This window comes from Brienomyrus brachyistius, chromosome 7 (assembly GCF_023856365.1).
Source record: "Brienomyrus brachyistius isolate T26 chromosome 7, BBRACH_0.4, whole genome shotgun sequence".
Classification (NCBI taxonomy): domain Eukaryota; kingdom Metazoa; phylum Chordata; class Actinopteri; order Osteoglossiformes; family Mormyridae; genus Brienomyrus; species Brienomyrus brachyistius.
In genome coordinates this window covers 3,376,281-3,397,606 of record NC_064539.1, presented here as the reverse complement: position 1 = coordinate 3,397,606, position 21,326 = coordinate 3,376,281, and the positions used below count along the sequence as shown (strand labels likewise).

The following is a 21,326-nucleotide window of genomic DNA, read 5'->3' as shown; positions in this document are numbered from 1 at the left end:
CGTGCGAGGCGAACGGGCAGAAAGCAGGCGGACAGGCGGAAGTCGGGGTAAACTGGGGTTTATTCCACAACGGGGATCTCACGCGAACAAACATCAGGAACATCAATGACAGACAACGGGTTAGTACAAAACAGGAACTTAAATACATGGAACAAGGCAGCAGGAAACAAGACACGACTGGGCACGATCAGGAAATCACAAGTGGGTAATTAGGGGGCGTGGAACACACGAGGAGCGGACGAGCCGGGCATGACATATATATATATATATTATTTTTTTTTTTTAATTTTGCATCATTATAAATCCATCCATCCATCCATCCATTTACCAAACCGCTTATCCTATTGGGTCGCGGGGGGTCCGGAGCCTATCCCGGAAGCAATGGGCACGAGGCAGGGAACAACCCAGGATGGGGGGCAGCCCATCGCAGGACACACTCACAAACCATTCACTCACACATGCACACCTAGGGGCAATTTAGCAACTCCAATTAGCCTCAGCATGTTTTTGGACTGTGGGGGGGGGGGGAATCCGGAGTACCCGGAGGAAACCCCACGACGACATGGGGAGAACATGCAAACTCCACATACATATAACCCAGGCGGAGACTCGAACCTGGGTCACCCAGGTGTCATTTATTTTGAAATTCGGCTCAAGTGCAGAAAATGTTCTAGCAGAGGTCTTAGACAATCTCTGAATTATACAGAAATCTGACTTCTTCTGAAGCTGTGAGAAATTATTCATCTGTAATTGTTGCATTGATTTGTTGATGTGCGTGTGCCCTCCTTGAGCAGTAAAGAGGAGATCACATGCAGAGCTGATTTTCTGTAGTGTCTTAGTCTAAATAAAAATAAAATATTCTCTTCATATAGCCTGCAAATTTCTAGAAAAGAGCCAATTAGTTGGGTTGCAATTAGTTGCAATGGGCTGGCCCCCCATCCTGGGTTGTTCCCTGCCTCGTGCCCATTGCTTTTGGGATAGGCTCCGGACCCCCTGCGACCCAGTATGATAAGCGGTTTGGAAAATGGATGGATGGATAAACCTGGGTCTATTAAAAGAAGGTGATGCTGCCTGAACCACCAACCAAGGCTGGGAGGAAAGTAAGGAACACTAGTCAAATGAAGGAAGAAAAGGCCACTTTATCTCATGGTCACGAATACAAAAGTCAGGTAGTGTTATGAAGAAGACACCACACTTAAGACCATTGGTTTTATGAAGTGAATTACACCAGAGAGAGTTTTTGCATTTTAGCTGTGTTATGTAACATTCCTCAGACTTCATTTGAATGTTTTCTTCAACACAACAAAGTCCCACGGTAACAAAAGCACTGAGGCCAAGATTGTTAATTGCAATGTGGGGAGTGCAGACCAGCTGGGGTGGGGGATCGTGCTCAGTCACGGTAAAAGGCAAACGGGTAAATTGTGAATACGCTCTTAATCTAACTACAGCTTCTTGAATTGTTGGAGCCGTGTGTAACATAACGTTTTTCCACATATTAATATCACTACGTCTCGGTATTTAAGTATTTAAGACATTATGTTCCATAGCGATTTGTGGAGATAAATGCCCTCGGACAGTAGCGTTCATTTCACAGTTAAGTCTCTTTAAGTCATTGTTTTATGTTATGCAGGATGAATGTGCGATTTTTAATTAATCAACCTTTAAGGGTTATATGCTTACGGTGTTGTATACTATTCTTGGTGTACAAGTTAACTTATAAAAGTCTGTTCCTCTAATTATAGAATAATATATAGAATAATTATACAAGAGCTATTATTATTATGATGTTATTATTTAATTGTGTGGGCCGTGTTGCTTGATTACATTTGACTCCTCGGCACGTGGGACGCTGCCGGTTTGAAAGACGCGGCTTCACTTGTTTTCTACACCAAGATGACGAGGTACGTTGCTTTTCTGCTCCCATTTTATCGGATAATTTATCTTATTATTTAGTATCTGTCAAATTTGCATGTATATTAAAATATGTTTGGTGAGTAAAGTCAGTATATTGCTTTTAAATAAAGTGATTTTGTTCCGGGCTACTATGTTAATTACATTTAAATTTTATGCGCAAAGTGTAGTTGACATTTAACTTTTCCGCGTGCGCTTTCCTGCGCTTAAGTAAATTATTGCGCTTGCTTGTGAGTAAATTAGTTCATTGCTTTTAAATAAAGTGAATATTGTTGCGGGGTACTGTGTTGATTAAATTTAATGTGCAAGTCGGCTAGTTTCCTGTGCCGCAAAGACTAGATGATATTTCACTTTTGCACGTGTGCTTTTCCGCGCTTTCATGTTGCATTCTGCTGCGGATGCGGGTGGTTGCGCTCGGTGCTGCCTACAGCAATGATATTCCACCAGACCAGGAGAGGGCAGATGTATTGCAACAAACACAAATAAAAATAGTGACGAAAGACCTGTAAAGTTTGTTTGGTGACTAAAATCAGTATATTGCCATTTAGTAAAATTTAAAATTGTTCCAGGCTTCTGTCTTGATATCTAAATTTTATGTGAAAGTTAACTAGTTTCCTATGCTATAATGCAGTTCTTCATTGCGAAGGTTTCAGTGCAGAACTGTATTCCATGTGCCAGGAATGACTGACAGCTCTATTGTATTGCCTGTATGTTGTTTTTCCTCATTCAGAAACAGACGAATGGCGAAAGCTGTCAGCTGGAGCAACGAGCAATACTGGGCAACTTGGGACAAGTGGATGGAGGTGATTGACTGGGAAGATGAGGAAGAGCTGTGCTCCCCAGCAGAATCACCCTCTGACCAGGCTGACGGTTCCATCGTATCACACACCCGAAAGCCAATTGCCAAGGCAATTAGCTGGACGGATGATGTGTATTGGGCAGCCTGGGACAAGTGGGATGAGATCATCTGCTGGGGTGAAGAAGAAGAGTGCTCCCCAGCAACTCCACCCATCAACCAGCCTGGGAGGGATAAGGGGTTAGACATGTATGGGTTAGAGGTTTTTGTGTTAAATGAAAGGACAGTCTCCATAAAGCCTGCAGATGACCACCAAGACAGGCTGAAAATAGGAGCCGTAGTGGTCGACCTCTGCCAATTTGAGCTAGATAATGTAAATGGTAAATTTGAAATTGTCGAAATACAAATTGGAGAGGTCAAATTGGAGGAGACTGCAGAGAGGGGTTCAAATTCAGGATTTGAATTGGAAATTATGGATGTGGATATTGAAGTTGTAGACAATGAATTCCAGCGGAATGCTGTTAATTGGGAAATTGCTGGAACTAAAGTGGACAAATTGTTAGTGGAACACCTGAGCATATATGATGTAGAAGCAGGCAGTGTGAAGGTGTCCACATCAAATGGGAATGTGGTATATGTCAATGGTATGTGAGTGTGTTTGGTAATGGTGTGTGTGAGGTAATGGCGTGTGTGAGTGAGTGGTGTGTGTATATGAGAATGGTGCGTGAATGCTGTGGGATTGATTAGTGTGTCTGTGGTAATGGCGTGTGTAAGTGACTGGTGTGTGAATGGTGTGTGTGTGAGTATATGGTGTATGTGAATGGTCTATGTGTGTGTGAGAATGGGGAGTGAATGGTGTGTGAGTGACTGGTGTGTGAATGGTGTTTATGAATGGTGTGTGAGTGACTGGTGTGTGAATGGTGTTTATGAATGGTGTGTGTGTGAGTGACTGGTGTGTGAATGGTGTTTATGAATGGTGTGTGTGTGAGTGAATGCTGTGTGAATTGTGTGTGAGTGACTGGTGTGTGAATGGTGTTTATGAATGGTGTGTGTGTGTGTGTGTGACTGGTGTGTGAATGGTGTTTATGAATGGTGTGTGTGTGTGAATGATCTGTGTGTGTGATGTGTGAGCCTGCCCTGTGATGGGTTGGTGCCCCATCCTGGGTTGCCTGCCTTGTGCCTGTAGCCTCTGGGATCCATCTGACCGCCTGTTCAAAAAGGCAAATTGATCCCCACAACCCTGAACAGGAGAAGCGGTTTCAGAAAATGGATGAATGTTCCCAGAGGTGTGAGGCAACAGTGCTAACCACTGTACCATGCCTATGTATAGCATATGTAGAATAAAACTGCAACAGGTAATCTGGTGTGTGTGTTTTTCACTCTCCCTGCCGGCCCCTGGAGGTTTGGGCTTCCCCTTTGAGTCTGGTGCCTCCCAAGGTTTCTTCCTTCTAGGGAGTTTTTCCTTGCCACTGTCGCCTATGGCTTACTCACTGGGGGCTTTGGGTGGGGATGCTCTAAAGCGCTTTGAGACAATGTAATGTTGTGATAACGTGCTATCCTTTGTTGTGTAATTGTCTATTTGCAATAAATGCAAATAAATAATTGTTTGATAACAAAAAACACTTGTTTCATTCTTTTTCCTGCGAGCATATCAGTCACTTCCCTTGTGCTCCTGCATTCAAAAATGAGTTTGTCCTGCCCTGCACTTTATTGCCATGGATTCTATGGGAATGCAGACCTCTAACTTGGTGGAATCGTGCTGTTGTTGTAGATGGTCTGCTCACACGCTTTCACATTGTGTACAAGCAGATTTGTTTCTGTATCTCTGTAGAGAAGCATTCTTTTCTTCTACCTGGCAAATCCACAAATATAATAGCAATCCACCAAGGTGCAAGTGCACCTAGCTCTTAAAGAAAATGTTTGAAAAAATTTGTTTATAGCATGTTTATAGCACACTATAAACACAGCAGTGACTGAGTACAACCCTTGTGGACCAGTCGCCTGGCTTTGACTATTTTTCTGGCATTAAACTAGCCAAAGTTTGTTGACCATGACGTAAAATAACTTGTCCCTTAAATTGTTGAAAAAAAGTCCTGCGTGTTGTAAAGTGAGGTATGAAACAGATACCAGGCCGCTTCAGTGAGGGTCAGCGTAAGTTTTCTTCATGTGATTTTGTGGTTTCAAATGTTTCATTAGAATCAATCCAACCAGCAGCATGAAAACTGCAAGCCAAATAAGTGGGACGATGCCTGAGAAGAACAACTCTGTCAATCCTCACGTCTCCTCTCTCAGGCGATTGATGGACTCTTCTCCACTATGCAAATGGAAATTGTTCTTAATCTTTTATTTATTCCTTTTGCTTATACCGTAAGATTTAGGAACACACTGAAAAAGATCAACTTTAATACATTTGAAGGTTGAAATTATTGGATTTTTTTACGGCTGATTTGGTAGAATATGTTTTTGGACCGAACTGTCAAAAAATGTGGAATGAAAATGCAGTTTAATGGTTGAATCCGTGGTTTGCCTAATTTGCTATAAATTGCACACGTATCCGGCATTAAGGTGACAGGGAGCTATTAGACCAGAGTTGTATTACATTAACACGGGCCAGCAAAAAATATCATAACATTATTCTAACATTAATGTCATGTTGTTCCTAATAGATTTCTATGTCCAGTCCTGATTTCAAATTGGGCCTTTAAGCCTAGAATATGGTCAGTTTTAAAAATGCTTGACTTTGTTGCAAGTCTGACTAAGTTGACTTCCATCGAGTGGCTGACGGGTGTGAATATTATCCTGAAATTGTCAAGTTAATGTCATCTTTCCAGTTAATGTGAGTTTGTTCTGTGTGGGTCTCTGTCTCAGGCTGTCATTTTAGTCCTAGTCTCATTTAAACCACTTAACAATATGAGGGTGCTGAAGGAAAAAGGAGTTTCAAAGACATCAGTCTGCCTGTACTGCCAATTTTGTCTCTGCCCATTTCAGATGTTCATGTGAAGCGTGAATTTACTAATGTGACATTCCTTACATATAACCACTGAAACAGAACTGTTGTAAATTTGCTGTCCAGTTTGGTAGATGGACTGACGCAGAGGCGGAGCTATGGATAGGTCTGGGTGGTATTGACAGCTGGGCCCACCCAATTAGATAAATGAAACTGCATTTTTTATATATAAATTACTTTCTTCTAACTCTGTTCCTATACATCACTGTTGTTACTGTGGCAGGTACGACAGAATGTGTGAGCTCCCTCTAGTGGTCCTAGTGAGCTACCACAGTCGTAGGTGTATTATTGTTGCAGTCACCATGTTGTAAATATATAAGCCAATTTAAGAAAATTTGGGGTAATGAGCTTCATTCAGACCCTTCCAAATTTAATACAAGTCCATCCATCAGCCACTTTACCATATTTAAATGCTGCAGGAGGATGCTCACATGAAAAAAATAAGACTAATTCATTTCTTTATCCAAAACTATTTCTTTCCTCATTCATTAAAACGAAAAGAGCTTTAACTTGTGCATGCATTGTTTCATTTTAAGCAGCATTATGGAGTATCGTTGAAGATAGAAAAGTTTTTGAAGGGTCTGATTTTCGGCATTTTTTACTCCTGGTTTGGGCTATAAAATTGGAAGGAGTTGCCAAAACCTAACTGTGCAGGGTCTGTGCTGTTCTCATCTGTGGACAGTGTGTGGGTTTGTGGGTCAGGCATAAATTTGGGGGGGGGCTCCCTCCAGCATTAAAATAGGGAGATATCCCCCAAAATAATATAATTCTTCATATTCAAAAACGTACAGATAAAATGAATCAATCTCAACAGTTAATTTTAAGTTTTTTCACTCCAAGCACACCTACCCTTCCTGAAAATGGTTTCGTCTAAAGTCCTGCTCTGGGGTACGTTTCCTATACCACAATGCACATTAGCAAAAGACAAATATATGTCAGAAAAATACAAAGCAAGAGATCAAAGAAATAAGATACATTCTGCGGGCCATGGCTGCTGCCACATGGCAGAGGGTGTGAGGGGGAAGTGCAGGGACGATGTCGGCATCACCAAAAGGATGGCTGCAGCTCTTTGGAGGGAGCAGGTGAGGAGGGCTGGGGGGAGCCAGTCTGTATCCTCTCACTCCTAGGGAGGACCGAGTATTGGCCATCCTAGATCTCAGAGGCACTTGAGGGAATCCCGGGGTGCATAAATCTCTGTAGTCTACCCACCTCCCAGACATCTATGCTTTCTACTCCCCAGCCACTTCCTCTTGGCCCACCAACATTTGGCCCCCTGTAGTGTGATCACCAGGGTTCCTCAATATGTGGCACCTCCACACCTGGCTCCTCTACATGAGCCATCCCTTGTCTGGGCCCCTGTACATCAGGCCCCCTCTGACGTGGCCCTCAGTCCCTCAGGGTGACACTGTCCCCTGAGTCCCCAGAATCCCTTTCAGTCTGGGAGATTACCTAACCCCACCCATCCTGCTGCCTAATGCCGGTGTTGTGCTGTAAACTGTCCCCCTGCCACGGATTGTAATCTCTCATTTTAAAGGGAATGTCGGTTCGCTTTTCCTGCGCGGCAGCAGCATCCGCTCGCTGTAACATCAGTTGTCTTGTTTAAGCAGACTAAAAACTCACATTTCTTATTTATTATTGTCATGACCCGGCTCGTCGGCTCCTCGTGTGTGCCACGCCCCCTGATTACCCGCGTGTGCGTCCCTGATTGTTTCCAGCCTTGTCTGATTACTTTGCTTAGTCTTGTCCTGTTTTAAGTCCTGGTATTGCCTGTTCCCCTTGTCCGTCATTGTGGATTTGTTGTAAGTCCCTGTCCGATGCTTCCTAGTCCCCGTTCCCTTAATAAAACCCCGTTATTCCTCGTACCTGGCTTCCCGTGCCTGTTTCCGGCACGATCGCTGCCACCAGTATTTCCTGATCGTGACAATTATGATATTTTACAGTCATAGTTAAGATTAAAATCGTCCTGTAAAACGTTGCAAATGTGACACTTACTACTATTTCATTTAAACGCGACAGTAATGCATTTCTTTTTGACGCTCGTTCATGCAAATACAGTCGCCTTCAGTCTCAAGAAGCGATTCATCTATTTGAGTAATATTTTTAATACTTTGTTGAATTAATTCTGCCTCAATTTTTTTTGCTATTCTGTCTTCTTTTCATACCTATAATGCGGCGATTAGCTTCATACTGGGCACCGACACACCTGGAAATAACGTAACATCGAACCAAATGCCAAAAGTAATCAGAAGTTAGCACGCTGCCCAGAATGCACAGATAACAAGCTACACTGCAAGTCATCCAGCCACAACGTCACCCATCTACCATCTAAAATACAGATAAATTACATGTGCTCCGTATTTCTGCGGATGATATTATTTTAAACTGGACCATAAAGAAAATATTCTTGGCCTGGAGGGAGGAGGTGCTGGGCTATTTTATAGGAGGCTGTTCTTTCTTAATAACCGCATTTTTAATTCCGAACAATAAGATTAATAGAATGGGGCAACATAGTGGTGCAGTGGTTTGCACTGTTCCCTCACACCTCTGGGACCCGGGTTCAAGTCTCCGCCTGGATCAGATGTGTGTGGAGTTTGCATGTTCTCCCCATGTCGTCGTGGGGTTTCCTCCGGTTTCCCCCCACAGTCCAAAAACATTCTGAAGCTAATTGGAGTTGCTAAATTGCCCATAGGTGTGCATGTGTGAGTGAATGGTGTGTGAGTGTGCCCTGCGATGGGCTGGCCCTCCATCCTGGGTTGTTCCCTGCCTTGTGCCCACTGCTTCTGGGATAGGCTCTGGACCCCCGCCACCCAGTAGGATAAGAGGTTTGGAAAATGGATGGATGGATGAAACTGGAGAGCGATCTAAATTAGGTGATTGTCCAGTAAGAGGATTTAACTTTTTTTACCTCAAAATATTTTTACTCCAAAGCATCAAAAAGAGTTAAAAAAGTGGATTTCATCTTCCAAAAATCTGAAGATGCTAATCAATACAACAAAAAAAGAAATGTATAAATGATGTATAGCGTTTAGCTATAGTTTTTTTTGTTATACAGGTATATTTGGTTTTACAGACACTCTCCAGAAGGTAATGACCATTTCCTCAGCAACTCTCTTGTTGCTACCTTCTGGAGACAGATGAATGCTGAAAAGATCTTCCATCTGGTCAGCAGTCATTGTGATTGGCTCAAAGCAGAACAGGGGGCGAAAACTATCTGGATACTTTCAGATTTGCTCCAGAACCCCTAGAGTTTTTAGTCCTTCACAGAATCTGCAGAAGAAAAAAAAAAACATAGAATATAAATCATTTAGCAGAATATAGTCAGTGTTTCTAACTGACTTATGAATTATCAATGTGTTACTGGTTACTTTATTAGTTTATATTCAAAGAAAAAATAGAATTTGGCAACTTGATCCATGTTGGTCAAAGGGTAAAATTCTGATCCTAACTAACATGCATGTAAACAGAACACAGAATACCTCTGAAATAGACCCTGACCCCTGTGGATGACCTGAAACGTGACACTGTCATGTTACAGCAGATTCCTGTCTCTTATTGACCGGATAGGCCTCAGACAACCTGCATTGGCCATGAAGTCAAGCAGAGGTGCCTTTGACTTCTCAAGGTCCTCCAGAGTTGTACTTTCAGATACCTAGCATCAAAATGGACTGTTATTGAGGCTACTTGAATTATAACTTATTAGTAAGAACCCATATACCCATATCTTGTTTGAAGCCTTTCGATTGCAGCATTAAAATTAGGCAGCATTCGGCAGGTAAAGGAGCAATATTTTTTGGCAGGCACATGGGACGATTAATCTGCGCAGTAGGGACAACGTGAAGAGAGGAAAATTTGCTGATCAGGCAAGATGCAATTAGTAACTGGAGGCTGACGTCCTCTCTGAGGCAAATTACGTTTATTCATAAACCGAATTTCTCAAAGGCATCTAGATATTCATGGCGTATCGACGTCTGCTCCTCTCTCGGTGCAGCACTCAATAAATCCTTAATTAAAAACAAAAGGCTGTCTATCTTGTTTGACACCATTAGATTGCAGCATATTTGTGTTTTTTTCTCCTTCCTCACCAAATAAGAAGTCAGAGGTCCGCTTCTGTAGTATCCAGATTCAGACTTTATTGCAACAATGAAGTTACAACCAAGACTGGACACGTATAGTGTGTCCATTACTGTTGTACACCAATTTTTATACAAGTTCTTATCATTTACCAATATCTCCTCACTTAAGCATCATCATTCCTTCGACCATTCACAATCATTGTTTTTTCCCTTAATCCACAGCCTAGGTCCTGCTCTGTCTCAGTGCTCCACCGCTTTTCTTGGGCTTACAGATAGGCAGCTGGGCTCCCCCCTCCTTTACGGGCTCCACCTTCATTTCAGCCACATTCAGTCACAGGGGTTAGCACAGGAGTCCCTGTCAACACTGCCAGCACTCTCTCCATTCCGTCTACCCCCAGGACACAAGCCTGATCCGCCTTTATGTCCCGCATCACCAAGAGCCGTCCCATAGTTTCCTCCTCAGATACTTTCATCCACTTTCCAGCCCCGTCTGCCAGGACTGTTCTGCCCATGGGACATACTGTGTTTGTGCTCCTTTCACCACCAGGGGGAGCATCAGAGTGTCCCTATCGGGGGTCTCACAGCCCTCCTGCTTCCCACTGTTCTATGATCTGCATTATCCTCCTCTACTCCTTCCTCACCCTCCATTTCTATCTCCTTCTCCTGAAACTAACTCCATCCTCTACATGGAGGGTTAGGGCTGTCCATCAGATGCATCAGCCCTTCTGCATTACTACCACTTGCTCCGTACCCCACCTTTATATCACTTCCTTTTTTCTGAAACCCACATGCCTGGCCTTCTGTTATAATATTACTCCCTCACAGTCTTTCCTTCATGACCTGCCGCCGCAGATCGCTCACTTCCCTGTACCCATATAAACAACTTGCTGTCTCTTTCTGTTCCCTACTTGCTTCATCCTTCTGTTTCTTCCCTTCTGAACTTTATCTTGCCCTCGATTACTGGAAACCAGCCCTTATATATCTGAGGTGGCCCTTCTACTAACAGATACTGTACCTGATACGGAGGAGGTCATTTCAGTCTTTTATGGGTTCCACTGAAATAAATGTAGCTGATTACAAGAAAGATTTCGGTGTGTATGTTGATGCTTCCATGTCCCACTCTCGCCAGATGTTGGGTTACATCTCTAGATGTGTGGAGTTTAAGTCAAAGGAAGTGAATCTATGATTATATAATTTCTTGGTAAGACCCCACCTAGTATACTGTGTGCAGGTTTGGTCACCATACCTTAAGAAGGACATTGCTGCCTTGTGTGATCTAGGAGATCTAATGTCCTTCGAACAACTTAGAAACAAATGTGGCCTCCCAGTGCCCGATTGTTTTAGATACCTACAATCAACCAATATATTGTTTATATTAACAATTAAAGGATTGGGGGTCACGTGACGCTCGTCGGTAATGGCTGCCTAACTCTGCTCGTCCGCGCGTCCCATCCACCTATTTGCCCTTTAGTCCCCTTGCCACTTACCCGTTCGCAATTCTATACGAATTCGGCGCTCATTATTTTATTCTTCCTGATGGCTGCTAATCAGCGCAGACCTCGCCCAGTTCTTTCCAGTCCGGAGAAGAAAGTGCCCCGCTCTGATGGCGGCGCTTCTGAAGAGGCCATTTCCCCTCTCCTGGCACCTTTTCTTGAGGAAATGAAGAACTTCGTTTCCGAACAGGTGAACTCCTTAAATGGCACGCTCCAGCAACGCCATTCGGAGCTCCGCGCTGACCTGAACTCGCTGAGGGCGGACTTTATATCTATTCAAAAAGAAGTCGCCTCTGTGAAGTCTGTGACCGATCAACACTCCAGGGAGCTGGCTGATTTTAATAAGGGCCTACTTTCCCTGGATGTTAAAATCACAGAGATTGAGGATCGCAGCCGTTGCCTTAATCTTAAAGTAGTTGGGATTAAACTAGGGCGCGAAGGGGGCGATATGCGGTTTTTTCTTAACAGCCTCTGGCCAGCTATTTTCCCCCATCTCCCTAATTTCCAGCCAGCCATTGACCATGCCCACAGGCTGCATGGCCGGTCCGAAACCTCTTCTCGTCCGCCTCCCATCCTCATGCACTTCATGGACTTCTGTGACCGGCAGGCTGTGGTACGTGAAGCCCGCAAAGTCCAGGACCTCAATTTTGAAGGTGGGAGAATTTTCTTCTTTCAAGACTTTAGTGCCAAGACGGCTGCAGCCAGGAAGGCGATGAACGCGCCGATCCGGAGAGCGAAGGAGTTGGGTCTTTCTCCTTTCCTGATTTTCCCTGCGCGCCTGAAGCTGTCTTTTGGAAGCCAGCAGGTCATGTCCGCTACTCCGGAGGACGCGAACACCGCCATGGATCATTTTCAGTCTCTTGGGACTCTTCCAGTATAATTATTTCGCTCCCCTTTGGGTTTGCCATTTTCTTTTTTATATATTATTATTATTCATTTATTTTTATTTTGACATTTATTTTAATTTCTCTGCGATCGCTGTGGGTCCTGTGTATTGTAATGTACTGTTATGGGATGCTTTTGTTTTTGTTTACTTTGCACTTTGCGCCTGCTTCTATTAGTTTATTAATTGGATGTCTGCTTTAGTGCTATTGCCTGACTACTCCCATTTGCCGTTTTTCCTGTTCTGTACACGGGGCAGCAGCAGTGGCACGGGGTCTGTTTTATCTGTGTCTCTGTTACTCAGAATGGGCTGGGGGACGTGTGCGCGGAGTTAGTGTGTTTTGCGGCTTAGCTTCAGGCGCCACGTGCGCGCAGTTTCTGACTTCGGTCGGAGGGGGCGGGAGGGTGGTTGTTCTGCACCTGGCCGCAGTCCCGATTACTTTTTTAATGTCTTCTATGTTACTGCTGCGTTGCCTGTCCGGAGCATGGGTCTGGGGGATTTTTGTCTCTGTTTGGGGGGGTGGGAAGGGGTTTTTCCCTGAGACTTGCTTCCTGAAGTCACAGTTCACCGACCGGCACATTCAGCTTCTGGTTCATGCCTGGCATATTGAGATTTTGTTAACTTGTTTTTTTTTCCTTGTTTACACCTTACTGTCTGTTTTGTTTTGATCATGGCCAATATAAATATAGCTTCCTGGAATGTTAGGGCTCTGAATACTCCCAAAAAACGGTCCAGTGTGACTGATTTTTTGAAGAGGCAGCATGTCGACCTTGCCTTTTTAATTGTGACCCACCTTCTCCAGCGAGATGCACTGCGGGCGGCCTCCTGGTTCGACAGGGTTATCTCCACTTCATCAGCTTCCTCACGTAGATGTGGAGTGGCCATATTAGTCAGGCGGTCCCTTCAGATTCATATTCTTAACTCTGGGGGGGATGCTGATGGCAGGTACTGTTACGCCCTCTCTGACCTGGGGGGTAGGAAGGTCTGCTTTGTTGCCGCATACGCTCCCACTCCCCCACGCGCCTCATTCTTTCGGGATCTTTCTGACCACCTTCTTAAATTTCAGGAATTTGATCTTGTTATTGGAACTGATGCTAACGCTGTCCACAACCCTGTCCTTGATAAATCTCCCTCTCTCGTGGGTAGCCGGGCCACAAGTGTGCTCTCCTCCACTTAGCTGTACCTACTCTCTCTCCTCGAGCCCCAAGATGGAGGCTCAACACTTCTTTGCTTCAAAACTCTAAATATATAGCCTATCTGACTCCTAGACTTGAAGAATTTATTTCAATTAATACAGGCTCAACTGATGACCCAGTCTACTGCTGGATGGCGATAAAGGGCTTTCTCCGTGATGCCACGGTTGCTTTTGCCAGTGGCCTGGCTCGCGAACGTCACCAGAAGATCTGTGATCTCGAAAGGCGGCTAGCTCACTTAGAGAGTGCTCGTCCTGTAGTGGTTGATCCGGATCATGAGACCCTCATTTTAAACACCAGGGTGGAGCTAAATGTCCTTCTGTCACACCGCGCTGAGTTTATGGTTCATCGCACTAGGTCACGATATTATGTCTCGGGTACTAGGCCCAGTAAGTTGTTGGCTCTCAGGCTCCGGCAATGTGACTCTTTTTCCTCAATTTCTTCTGTTAGAACCAAGGACGGAGCTCTCACCACTGACCCACAGGAAATGAACAGTAGCTTTTTTCAATTTTACTCAGATCTATTCTCCCCTCCCACTGTCTTTCCATCCTCTGACCCTGATTTGTTTCTTGACTCTGTACCACTTCCTTGTCTTTCAGGCCCAGAAGCCTCTATGCTCAAGGCTCCCCTTTCAATGTCAGAACTTAAAGAGGCTCTGGACTCCATGAGCCCTGGGAAGTCTCCAGGGCCCGATGGCCTCCCTTCGGAACTCCTTTCTGCCTTCTGGAAGCAGCTCTCTATTCCGCTCTTCCACATGCTGAATTCTGCCATTTCTGCCTCCCATCTCCATCCTTCTCTTAAACAGTCCTTGATGACTTTGTTGCTCAAACAAGGTAAGGACCCTACAGATTGCTCCAGCTATCACCCTTATGAATTCAGACATCAAACTGCTTGCCAAGGTGCTTGCCCGTCGACTGCAGGCGGTGATTTCCAAATTGATTCACCCAGACCAAACTGTTTTTATTAAATCCCGTCATGCGGCCGACAACATCCGTCGCCTCCTCCATGTACTTCACACTGCTCCTTCCTTTCCCTTCCCTGCTGCCCTTCTCTCTTTAGACGCAGAGAAGGCTTTCGATAGGATGAATTGGTCATTTTTGTGGAGGGTCCTGCATAGAATGGGTTTTGGCTCTTATTTTACCAACCTAGTCCAGACCCTTTACTCCTCCCCCTCTTCTGTCCTTTTGACTAATGCCAACATTTCTCCTCCTTTTCGGCTTCTTCAGGGGGCCAGGCAGGGCTGTCCCCTCTCCCCCCTACTCTTTAATCTGTCGTTGGAGCCTCTGGCTGCCGCTCTCCGTCACTCAGATGTTATTTCCCCCATCCTAGTGAAAGGTGTCCCTCAGACAGTTTCTTTATACGCTGATGATCTGCTTCCTTACCTCGACAATGCTCCTGTGGATCTCCCTCATGTCCTTAACCTGTTTCAGTCATACGAATCCCTGTCTGGCTATAGGATTAACTGGGCAAAATCCTTTCTCCTTCCGTTGAATCCTGCCTGCCGCTCCTCTTCACTTCCTCCTTCTATTCCTCAGGCAGGGTCTTTCAGATACCTGGGGTTGGACATTTACCCATCAGTTGCAGAGCTCACAGCTGCTGGCTTCCGCCGCACTCTCGAGGGCATTAAAGCCTCGATCGCCTCGTGGTCTTCTCTTCCCCTCTCATTTCGGGCTAGGCTGGCTGTTATTAAGATGAACGTGCTCCCTAGAATTAATTTTATGAGTTCCACGCTTCCCCTCTCCCCTCCACCTGGGTACTGGGCCTCTGTCAAGTCTACTATTTCTACTTTTCTTTGGGATGGCAAGAGACCCTCCGTCAGACACTCTACCCTAATCCGTGACCAGTTGGATGGGGGCGTCTCTCTACCGGACTTCGAAATTGACCACCTTGCTTTTACTCTAAGGCCGGTTTGGAGCTGGATCAGTCCTCCCCAGCATCCCCCTGCCTGGCTTCCTATCGAAGCAGAATATGTTCTCCCCCATTGTCTAGCCTCGCTTCCTTTCCTCCCTGTTAAATTCAAATCCATCTCTGCCTCCGTCGGTCCGATTATCTGTCAGGCCCTTCGCACATGGAGAAGGGTTGAGAAATTGTTGGGCCCCTTCCCAAAATGGCACCCCAGTGTTCCGTTGCTCCATAATCCTGTCCTGAACATTGGAGGCTGCCCCATCTCTTCCTCGCCGTGGTCTCAGTCAGGAATCTCCACCCTGGGTGACATTTTTGATAGCTCGGGTCTCAAATCGTTTTAGTCTCTTAAGGTCACATTTAATCTTCCCTCTTCTTCATATTTTTTCTACCTCCAGCTGAGGTCCATGCTTATTTTATGCCTGTAATATCTCCTTTTCCTCACCTCTTCCGTTTCACCCGCTGTGCAGATTTGCTCTGTCCCTTTCTCCTGTTTCTAAGCCCGTGTCCAGTCTCTATTCCCTCCTCCGCAAATCCTCTCATAAACCTCTCCCCATAATTTCTGTCTGGCAGGGGGAGCTCTCTCCCACCCCCGTCTTATCTTGGAGTGTTATTTTTCATAATATTAAAAACTGTTCTAAAAATCCCAATCACCAGCAAACACAATTTAAGTTTGTTCACAGATTATACCCCACTCCCAGGAAACGCCATCTCATGGGCTTAGAGCCTGACCCCTTGTGTCATCTTTGTCCCCTCCAGGTCCCTGGTACCTTTCTCCATATGTTCTGGGACTGTCCTCCAGTGGCTGCTCTTTGGGATTACGTGGCCAGATCTCTCTCTTCAGTTCTTTCCTCTCCCATCCCCCTGTCTCCCGTGGTCCTTCTTCTCTTGGACTTCTCTTCTCTCTCTCTCTCTCGCTTCCAGCAGAGGCTTCTGATGTCTGCCTCCTTAGCGGCCAAGTTGTTATTAGCCTCTCGTTGGAAGTCTCCTGATCGTGCCATTCCTTCTGTCTGGAAGTCCACCTTTCTTGATCTGCTTCTGCTGGAACTCTCTGCAGCCCGGATTAACAACTCGTCGGGTTCTACAATCCAGAGCTGGGTCCATGACATGCAGCTGGTCAAGGATTGGTTGCAGGTCATGTCCTGAGGCCATATTCCTTGTTTTTTGTTTTGATTTTTACTTTCCTAATTCTGACATTTCTCAGTGGTATAAGTGTGTTTTTTCTTTTATCCTCAGTTTTTATTGTGCCGGTGACCTTTGTTGGTTTTCTGTTTCTTTAAATTGAACTGCTGTCTCAGGGTGTATTGGGGGTGGGGGGTGGAGTATGTTCTGTTTTGTTCCATTTTGTTCTTTGTTATAAAAAATCTCTAATAAAAATTTGGTCGCAAAAAAAAAAAACAATTAAAGGATTGGTTAAAAAGAACATTATATTATATATTCATAAAATATTACGAAAAGAGTCAACATTGTTGATATCAAAGAGAAATGGGAACTACAGACGAATACTATCATTGTTCTGTTACTTGAAATACGTACTGTTTAATCTTTAAGTTGGTTGATATTTTCTCGTGACTCGCTGAGTCCCTTTAAGCGTTCGCCTACCTGCTTGCGTATTCATCACGTGGCCGCACTTGCGCATTGGAGCTGGTAATGGAAGAGCTGCACAGGCACTGTTGAGTGTACTCTTATTACAGCATCTGCGAGCATCTTGCGTCTTCGGTGGCATCGCGGGTATGTATTGTGTTGTTTTATCTGCGAGCACCGATTCCCATTTTGATATTGGTATATTGTACTGTTTATGTGTGTACATGCAACGCAATTTGCCTGTAAGTAATGGTAGTGTTTTGTATTTTCAGTTTTACACTTTCCCTGCACATTAAACCTGTGGACAAAGGAACACGCTGTCTTCAGGGTCTTGATGTGGGAAGGAGTTAGCTGGCTGTCTAGTTATATACAGGACGTGTAACGAGGGCAGCACAATCATTAAAAATGAAGATTGGACTCATTCATGTAAAGAAACACACAGAATAACAAACAGTCTGTCGTGCCCGGCTCGTCCGATACTCATGTGTGTTACGCCCCCTGATTGTCCTCGTGTGTGCCACGCCCCCTGATTGTCCACGTGTGTGCCACGCCCCCTGATTGTCCACGTGTGCTTGCCCGATCTTGCCCAGCTGTGTCCTATTATTTTCACCCAGTCTCGTCTATTTGAGTCCACGTCTTGCCCTGGTTTTGGTCCGTCATTGTCGTTGTGTGACTTTATACTATGTTTCCTAGATGCTGTTTCACTGGTCTCCCCAATAAATCCCCAGTTTTCCCCGTCCTTTGCCTGCCTGCGTCGTCCTTCCCTACGTCCTGCCTGCCAACCTACCCGCCTTCACCCGTGGTTCATAACACAGTCCTACATTGAGGGAATTTGATTGGAAAGTTAAGATGAGATACTTTAAGACTCCCCTTCTCACCTCTACGTTTGGCAACACCTCTAATCAATGTTGGACGGGTTGTGACCTGGTAGGAGACCACACCCACTTTTTTGGAATTGTCCAAAACTGTCAGAGTACTGGAAAAATATACAGGAAGAGATAAGAAAAAATGTTTAAACATAAAATTACCACTTGAACCAGCTCATTTCAAACTAGGAATTATGCCACAGAATATAGTGCATGAAAATAAGGTTGTATTACTGAGAGTTCTTCTTTTAATTGCCAGGAGTATGATAATGATCTCCTGGCTAAAACCCCAGCCCCCCACAACAGTACAATGGAAACAAAGAGGAAAGAAAGTGTATAATATGGAATTTATAACTGCAAAATTGTTAATGACAACGGAGTGTTTCTTTATCAAATGGCTTCCAATCTGTAATTTTCTTTTCAACAGATGTATGACACTTAGGAAAGGATAGGGTTCAATTGAGACTTCCATGTACAGCACTGTGCAAAAGTCTTAGGCAGGCAAAGAAAATGATGTTTAGATTATCCTCGTGTTGGTGTAAAACTATGATGTTATGCCTGTCAAAGTGTGTCAGCTTAGCCATTTCAGAACCTCTGCTAAAATCATCCTAGTATTTGTAGCAACCATCCAGTGCAGCCATGTATTTTTTTGACTTGGCCACTAGCACACCTCATACAGTACAGCTAGTCAATCTGTCAATGACTTTTTAAACCAATATAATATAATTATTTAATTGAGCTGTTGGTGAAATTTAACAAAATCATGGAACAGCTGAGGTGCCCCTGAGGAGAATTTTGGGAACTGAAGCGGTGTTGATCTAGCCATCTGTGATACCGTCCAGAATAAGGAAACAGGGATCCAGAAGTGCACACCAACGGTGGTTTTATTGTCAGCAATAGCGCTGAGGTATCCAAAAGGAGAGCCGAAAAGAAGTGTCGAAGTCCGAAAGCAGAGGTCCAAAGCCGTAAGATCCGTCCTACACGCACACACGGGACACGAGCACACAGGGGAAGGGGAACAGGAGAAGCCGGTCTCAGCAGGATAAGCGGGTCAGGTGCGGGAGCGAGTCTGGGGAAAGGGAGAAGACAAGGCAAGGTAAGCACAACAGGAAAACGGGATAGGTTAGGAATAGCGGGACGACGAAAGACAAGTAATTGCTTGGTAAGGCTCAAAATCATGGCACAATACTTCGCATGGAGTAGAGCGTGCTCCGTGCTTATGACAGCACCTCCTCACGCGAGATGCGGAACACCTGGAGGGCTCCGCCTACTTGGGCGGGGCTGGCGTGGAGCCTGCAGCAGGTTCCGCCTGTGTGGGTGTCACACCATCCAACTAGATATCAGTAACTCTTTAGAAAAGAGAAGAAATTATTACTAGTTTTTATTGTGTTACTCTTAATTTGCACATGTTCTAATGTTAAATTGTGTACACTTGCTACCCAGATAAACTGCTTTAAATATTTCTTTGGAAATTTGCCTAAGACTTTTGCACAGTAATGTATATCTTAGAACATAAGAAATTTACAAATGAGAGGAGGCCATTCGGCCCATCAAACTCGTTTGGGAAGAACTTAACTAATAGCTCAGAGTTGTTAAAATCTTATCTAGCTCTGATTTAATCATCTCTCTCAATATAATATTGGGATAATTTATTCTCTTCAGAGGCCTCCATAGAATAGTGCATCCATCCCCTCACTTATGTTCAGACAGTCAGAATAACAACAGCATCATCAATTTCACAGCTAGATTTAAAAATTGCTTTAACGCTGAGTGATTACAGAAAAAAAGGTAAACAAATATTAACAAGATTATTAAAATGTAATAGACATATTCGTCATTCAGACATATTGCGCTTTTTTAAGAGCAGAAGGGATACATTAAATCACGATTATATTTTGTCCATGATATATATATATATTAGGAATGTAACGGTATTGTAAATACCGTCGTACCGCAATAGCAAATTTTTTCGATACTACCGTGGTCACATGACTCGATAAAACGCTAGGTCTTCTGAGAAATGTTTGCTCAGGCTAATGGAGCGAACGCGAACTACAATTCCCATCAGCCCGAGCGTCGCCATCATCCTTTGCGGTCTGTTGTTGCTACAGATCCAGTAATGCTGTAATGGCGAGTGCTGTTAGTAGCGGCGATGGAAAAGAGATGGAAATGGTAGAACCTAAAGCGGGTTTTAAATCGGATGTGTGGAAGCATTTCGGTTTCTCTCTGAAAAGAAACGAAAAAGGAGAAAAGGTGACAGACAAAGAAAATATGGTATGCAGGCACTGCCAGACTGTGGTAAAATACAAGTCGGGGAATACGACTAACATGAGGAGCCATTTGTTAAATCATCACCCCGAAAAGTTACGTGAAGGTACGAGGAGCAAAATGCAGTCAGACCAAAAGACTATAAAAGAAGCGTTTACAGCCTCACTCCCCCACAACAGTGCGAGAGCACAAGAAATCACAAGATGCATTTGTGAATATATAGCCAAAGACCTATGGCCCTTTTCGGTGGTGGATAATGAAGGTTTTAAGAGGATAGTAAACATGCTGGAGCCAAAGTATAAAATCCCGTCGCGCCCACACTTTAGTCAAACTATTTTACCAGCTCTTTACAAAGAGACAAGGGCGAAAGTTGCACAGAGCCTCAAACAAGCAGAGTGCATCTCAATCACCACGGATGGGTGGACTTCATGAGCTACTCAGAGCTATGTTACCATCACAGCACATGCTATGACAAGTGAATGGAAGATAAAAACTTTTGTCCTACAGACACGGGTACTCTTTGAGTCACACACTGGACACAACATAGGCGAGGTGTTAAAATCTGCTGTTTCAGAGTGGGAGCTTGACATGATTTACAACAACAATCACCAGGGCATTGCTGTGGTTACTGACAACGCAAGAAACATGGGTGTAGCGGTGAAAGAGGCTGGTCTGTCCCCACATGTAAAGTGTTTTGCTCACACCTTAAACCTTGCGTCCCAGGCAGGTTTGAAGGTAAACTGTGTCAGTCGTCTGCTTGGCAGAGTGAGGCGTGTAGCAGCGTTTTTTCACCGCAGTTCAACTGCAACAGCTGTGCTGACCTCCAAGCAGCAAATGTTAAACCTGCCAGTACATAAACTGATAATGGATGTAGTAACTAGGTGGAATAGCTCCCTTGACATGATTGAGCGCTACCTGGAGCAACAACAGGCAATTGCTGCAGCCCTACTGAGTTCTGAAGTCAGGCGCAATGCACATGAAATAGACACCCTAGACGCAGCTGACCTCGGAGATGCTGAGGACATCGTTAAACTTCTCACACCCTTGAAAAAAGCAACCACTGTGCTGTGCGACGAATCTCGACCAACAATCTCTCTTATCATGCCTCTCAAACACATGATTCAAGTGAGCATGGCACCGTGCGATGTAGACTCAAACACCGTATCTCAAATGAAGGCAGCAATACTGAATGATTTGGCAGACCGTTACCAAGGGGAGCAAGCAGAGTTTCTGTATGAGAGCAGTGCGTTGGACCCCCGGTTCCGGGCCCTCCCCCATCGTAATAACAGCGAAAGGGATGTAATTTTCAACAGGCTCAAGTTAAAAGCAAAACAGATTCAGAACCAGGTA

At 44.6% G+C, this 21,326-nt stretch overlaps 1 protein-coding gene across 6 annotated transcripts; it reads left to right on the top strand.

The window, feature by feature from the left end:
- Window positions 1–933: 933 nt before the first annotated feature.
- LOC125745806 (uncharacterized) lies at window positions 934–3,751 on the top strand. Of its 6 annotated transcripts, none has more exons than XM_049019030.1 (2): window positions 934–1,100; window positions 2,642–3,751. In XM_049019030.1, exon 2 carries the CDS (start codon window positions 2,652–2,654, stop codon window positions 3,357–3,359), a length of 708 nt encoding a protein of 235 aa, XP_048874987.1. In that variant the 5' UTR covers window positions 934–1,100; window positions 2,642–2,651; the 3' UTR covers window positions 3,360–3,751. The 6 variants fall into 6 exon arrangements, with proteins under 6 accessions (XP_048874987.1, XP_048874982.1, XP_048874984.1 ...); XM_049019025.1 differs by lacking the exon at window positions 934–1,100 and adding an exon at window positions 1,115–1,169; XM_049019027.1 differs by lacking the exon at window positions 934–1,100 and adding an exon at window positions 1,504–1,901.
- Window positions 3,752–21,326: the final 17,575 nt, after the last annotated feature.

Bases quoted from the DNA above. Each gene is read 5' to 3' on its own strand.
- LOC125745806 (XM_049019025.1), top strand. From the start codon at position 1,147: ATGGTCACGAATACAAAAGTCAG. The intron at 1,170-2,641 runs GTAGTGTTATGA...TTCCTCATTCAG, and splicing joins GTCACGAATACAAAAGTCAG to AAACAGACGAATGGCGAAAG.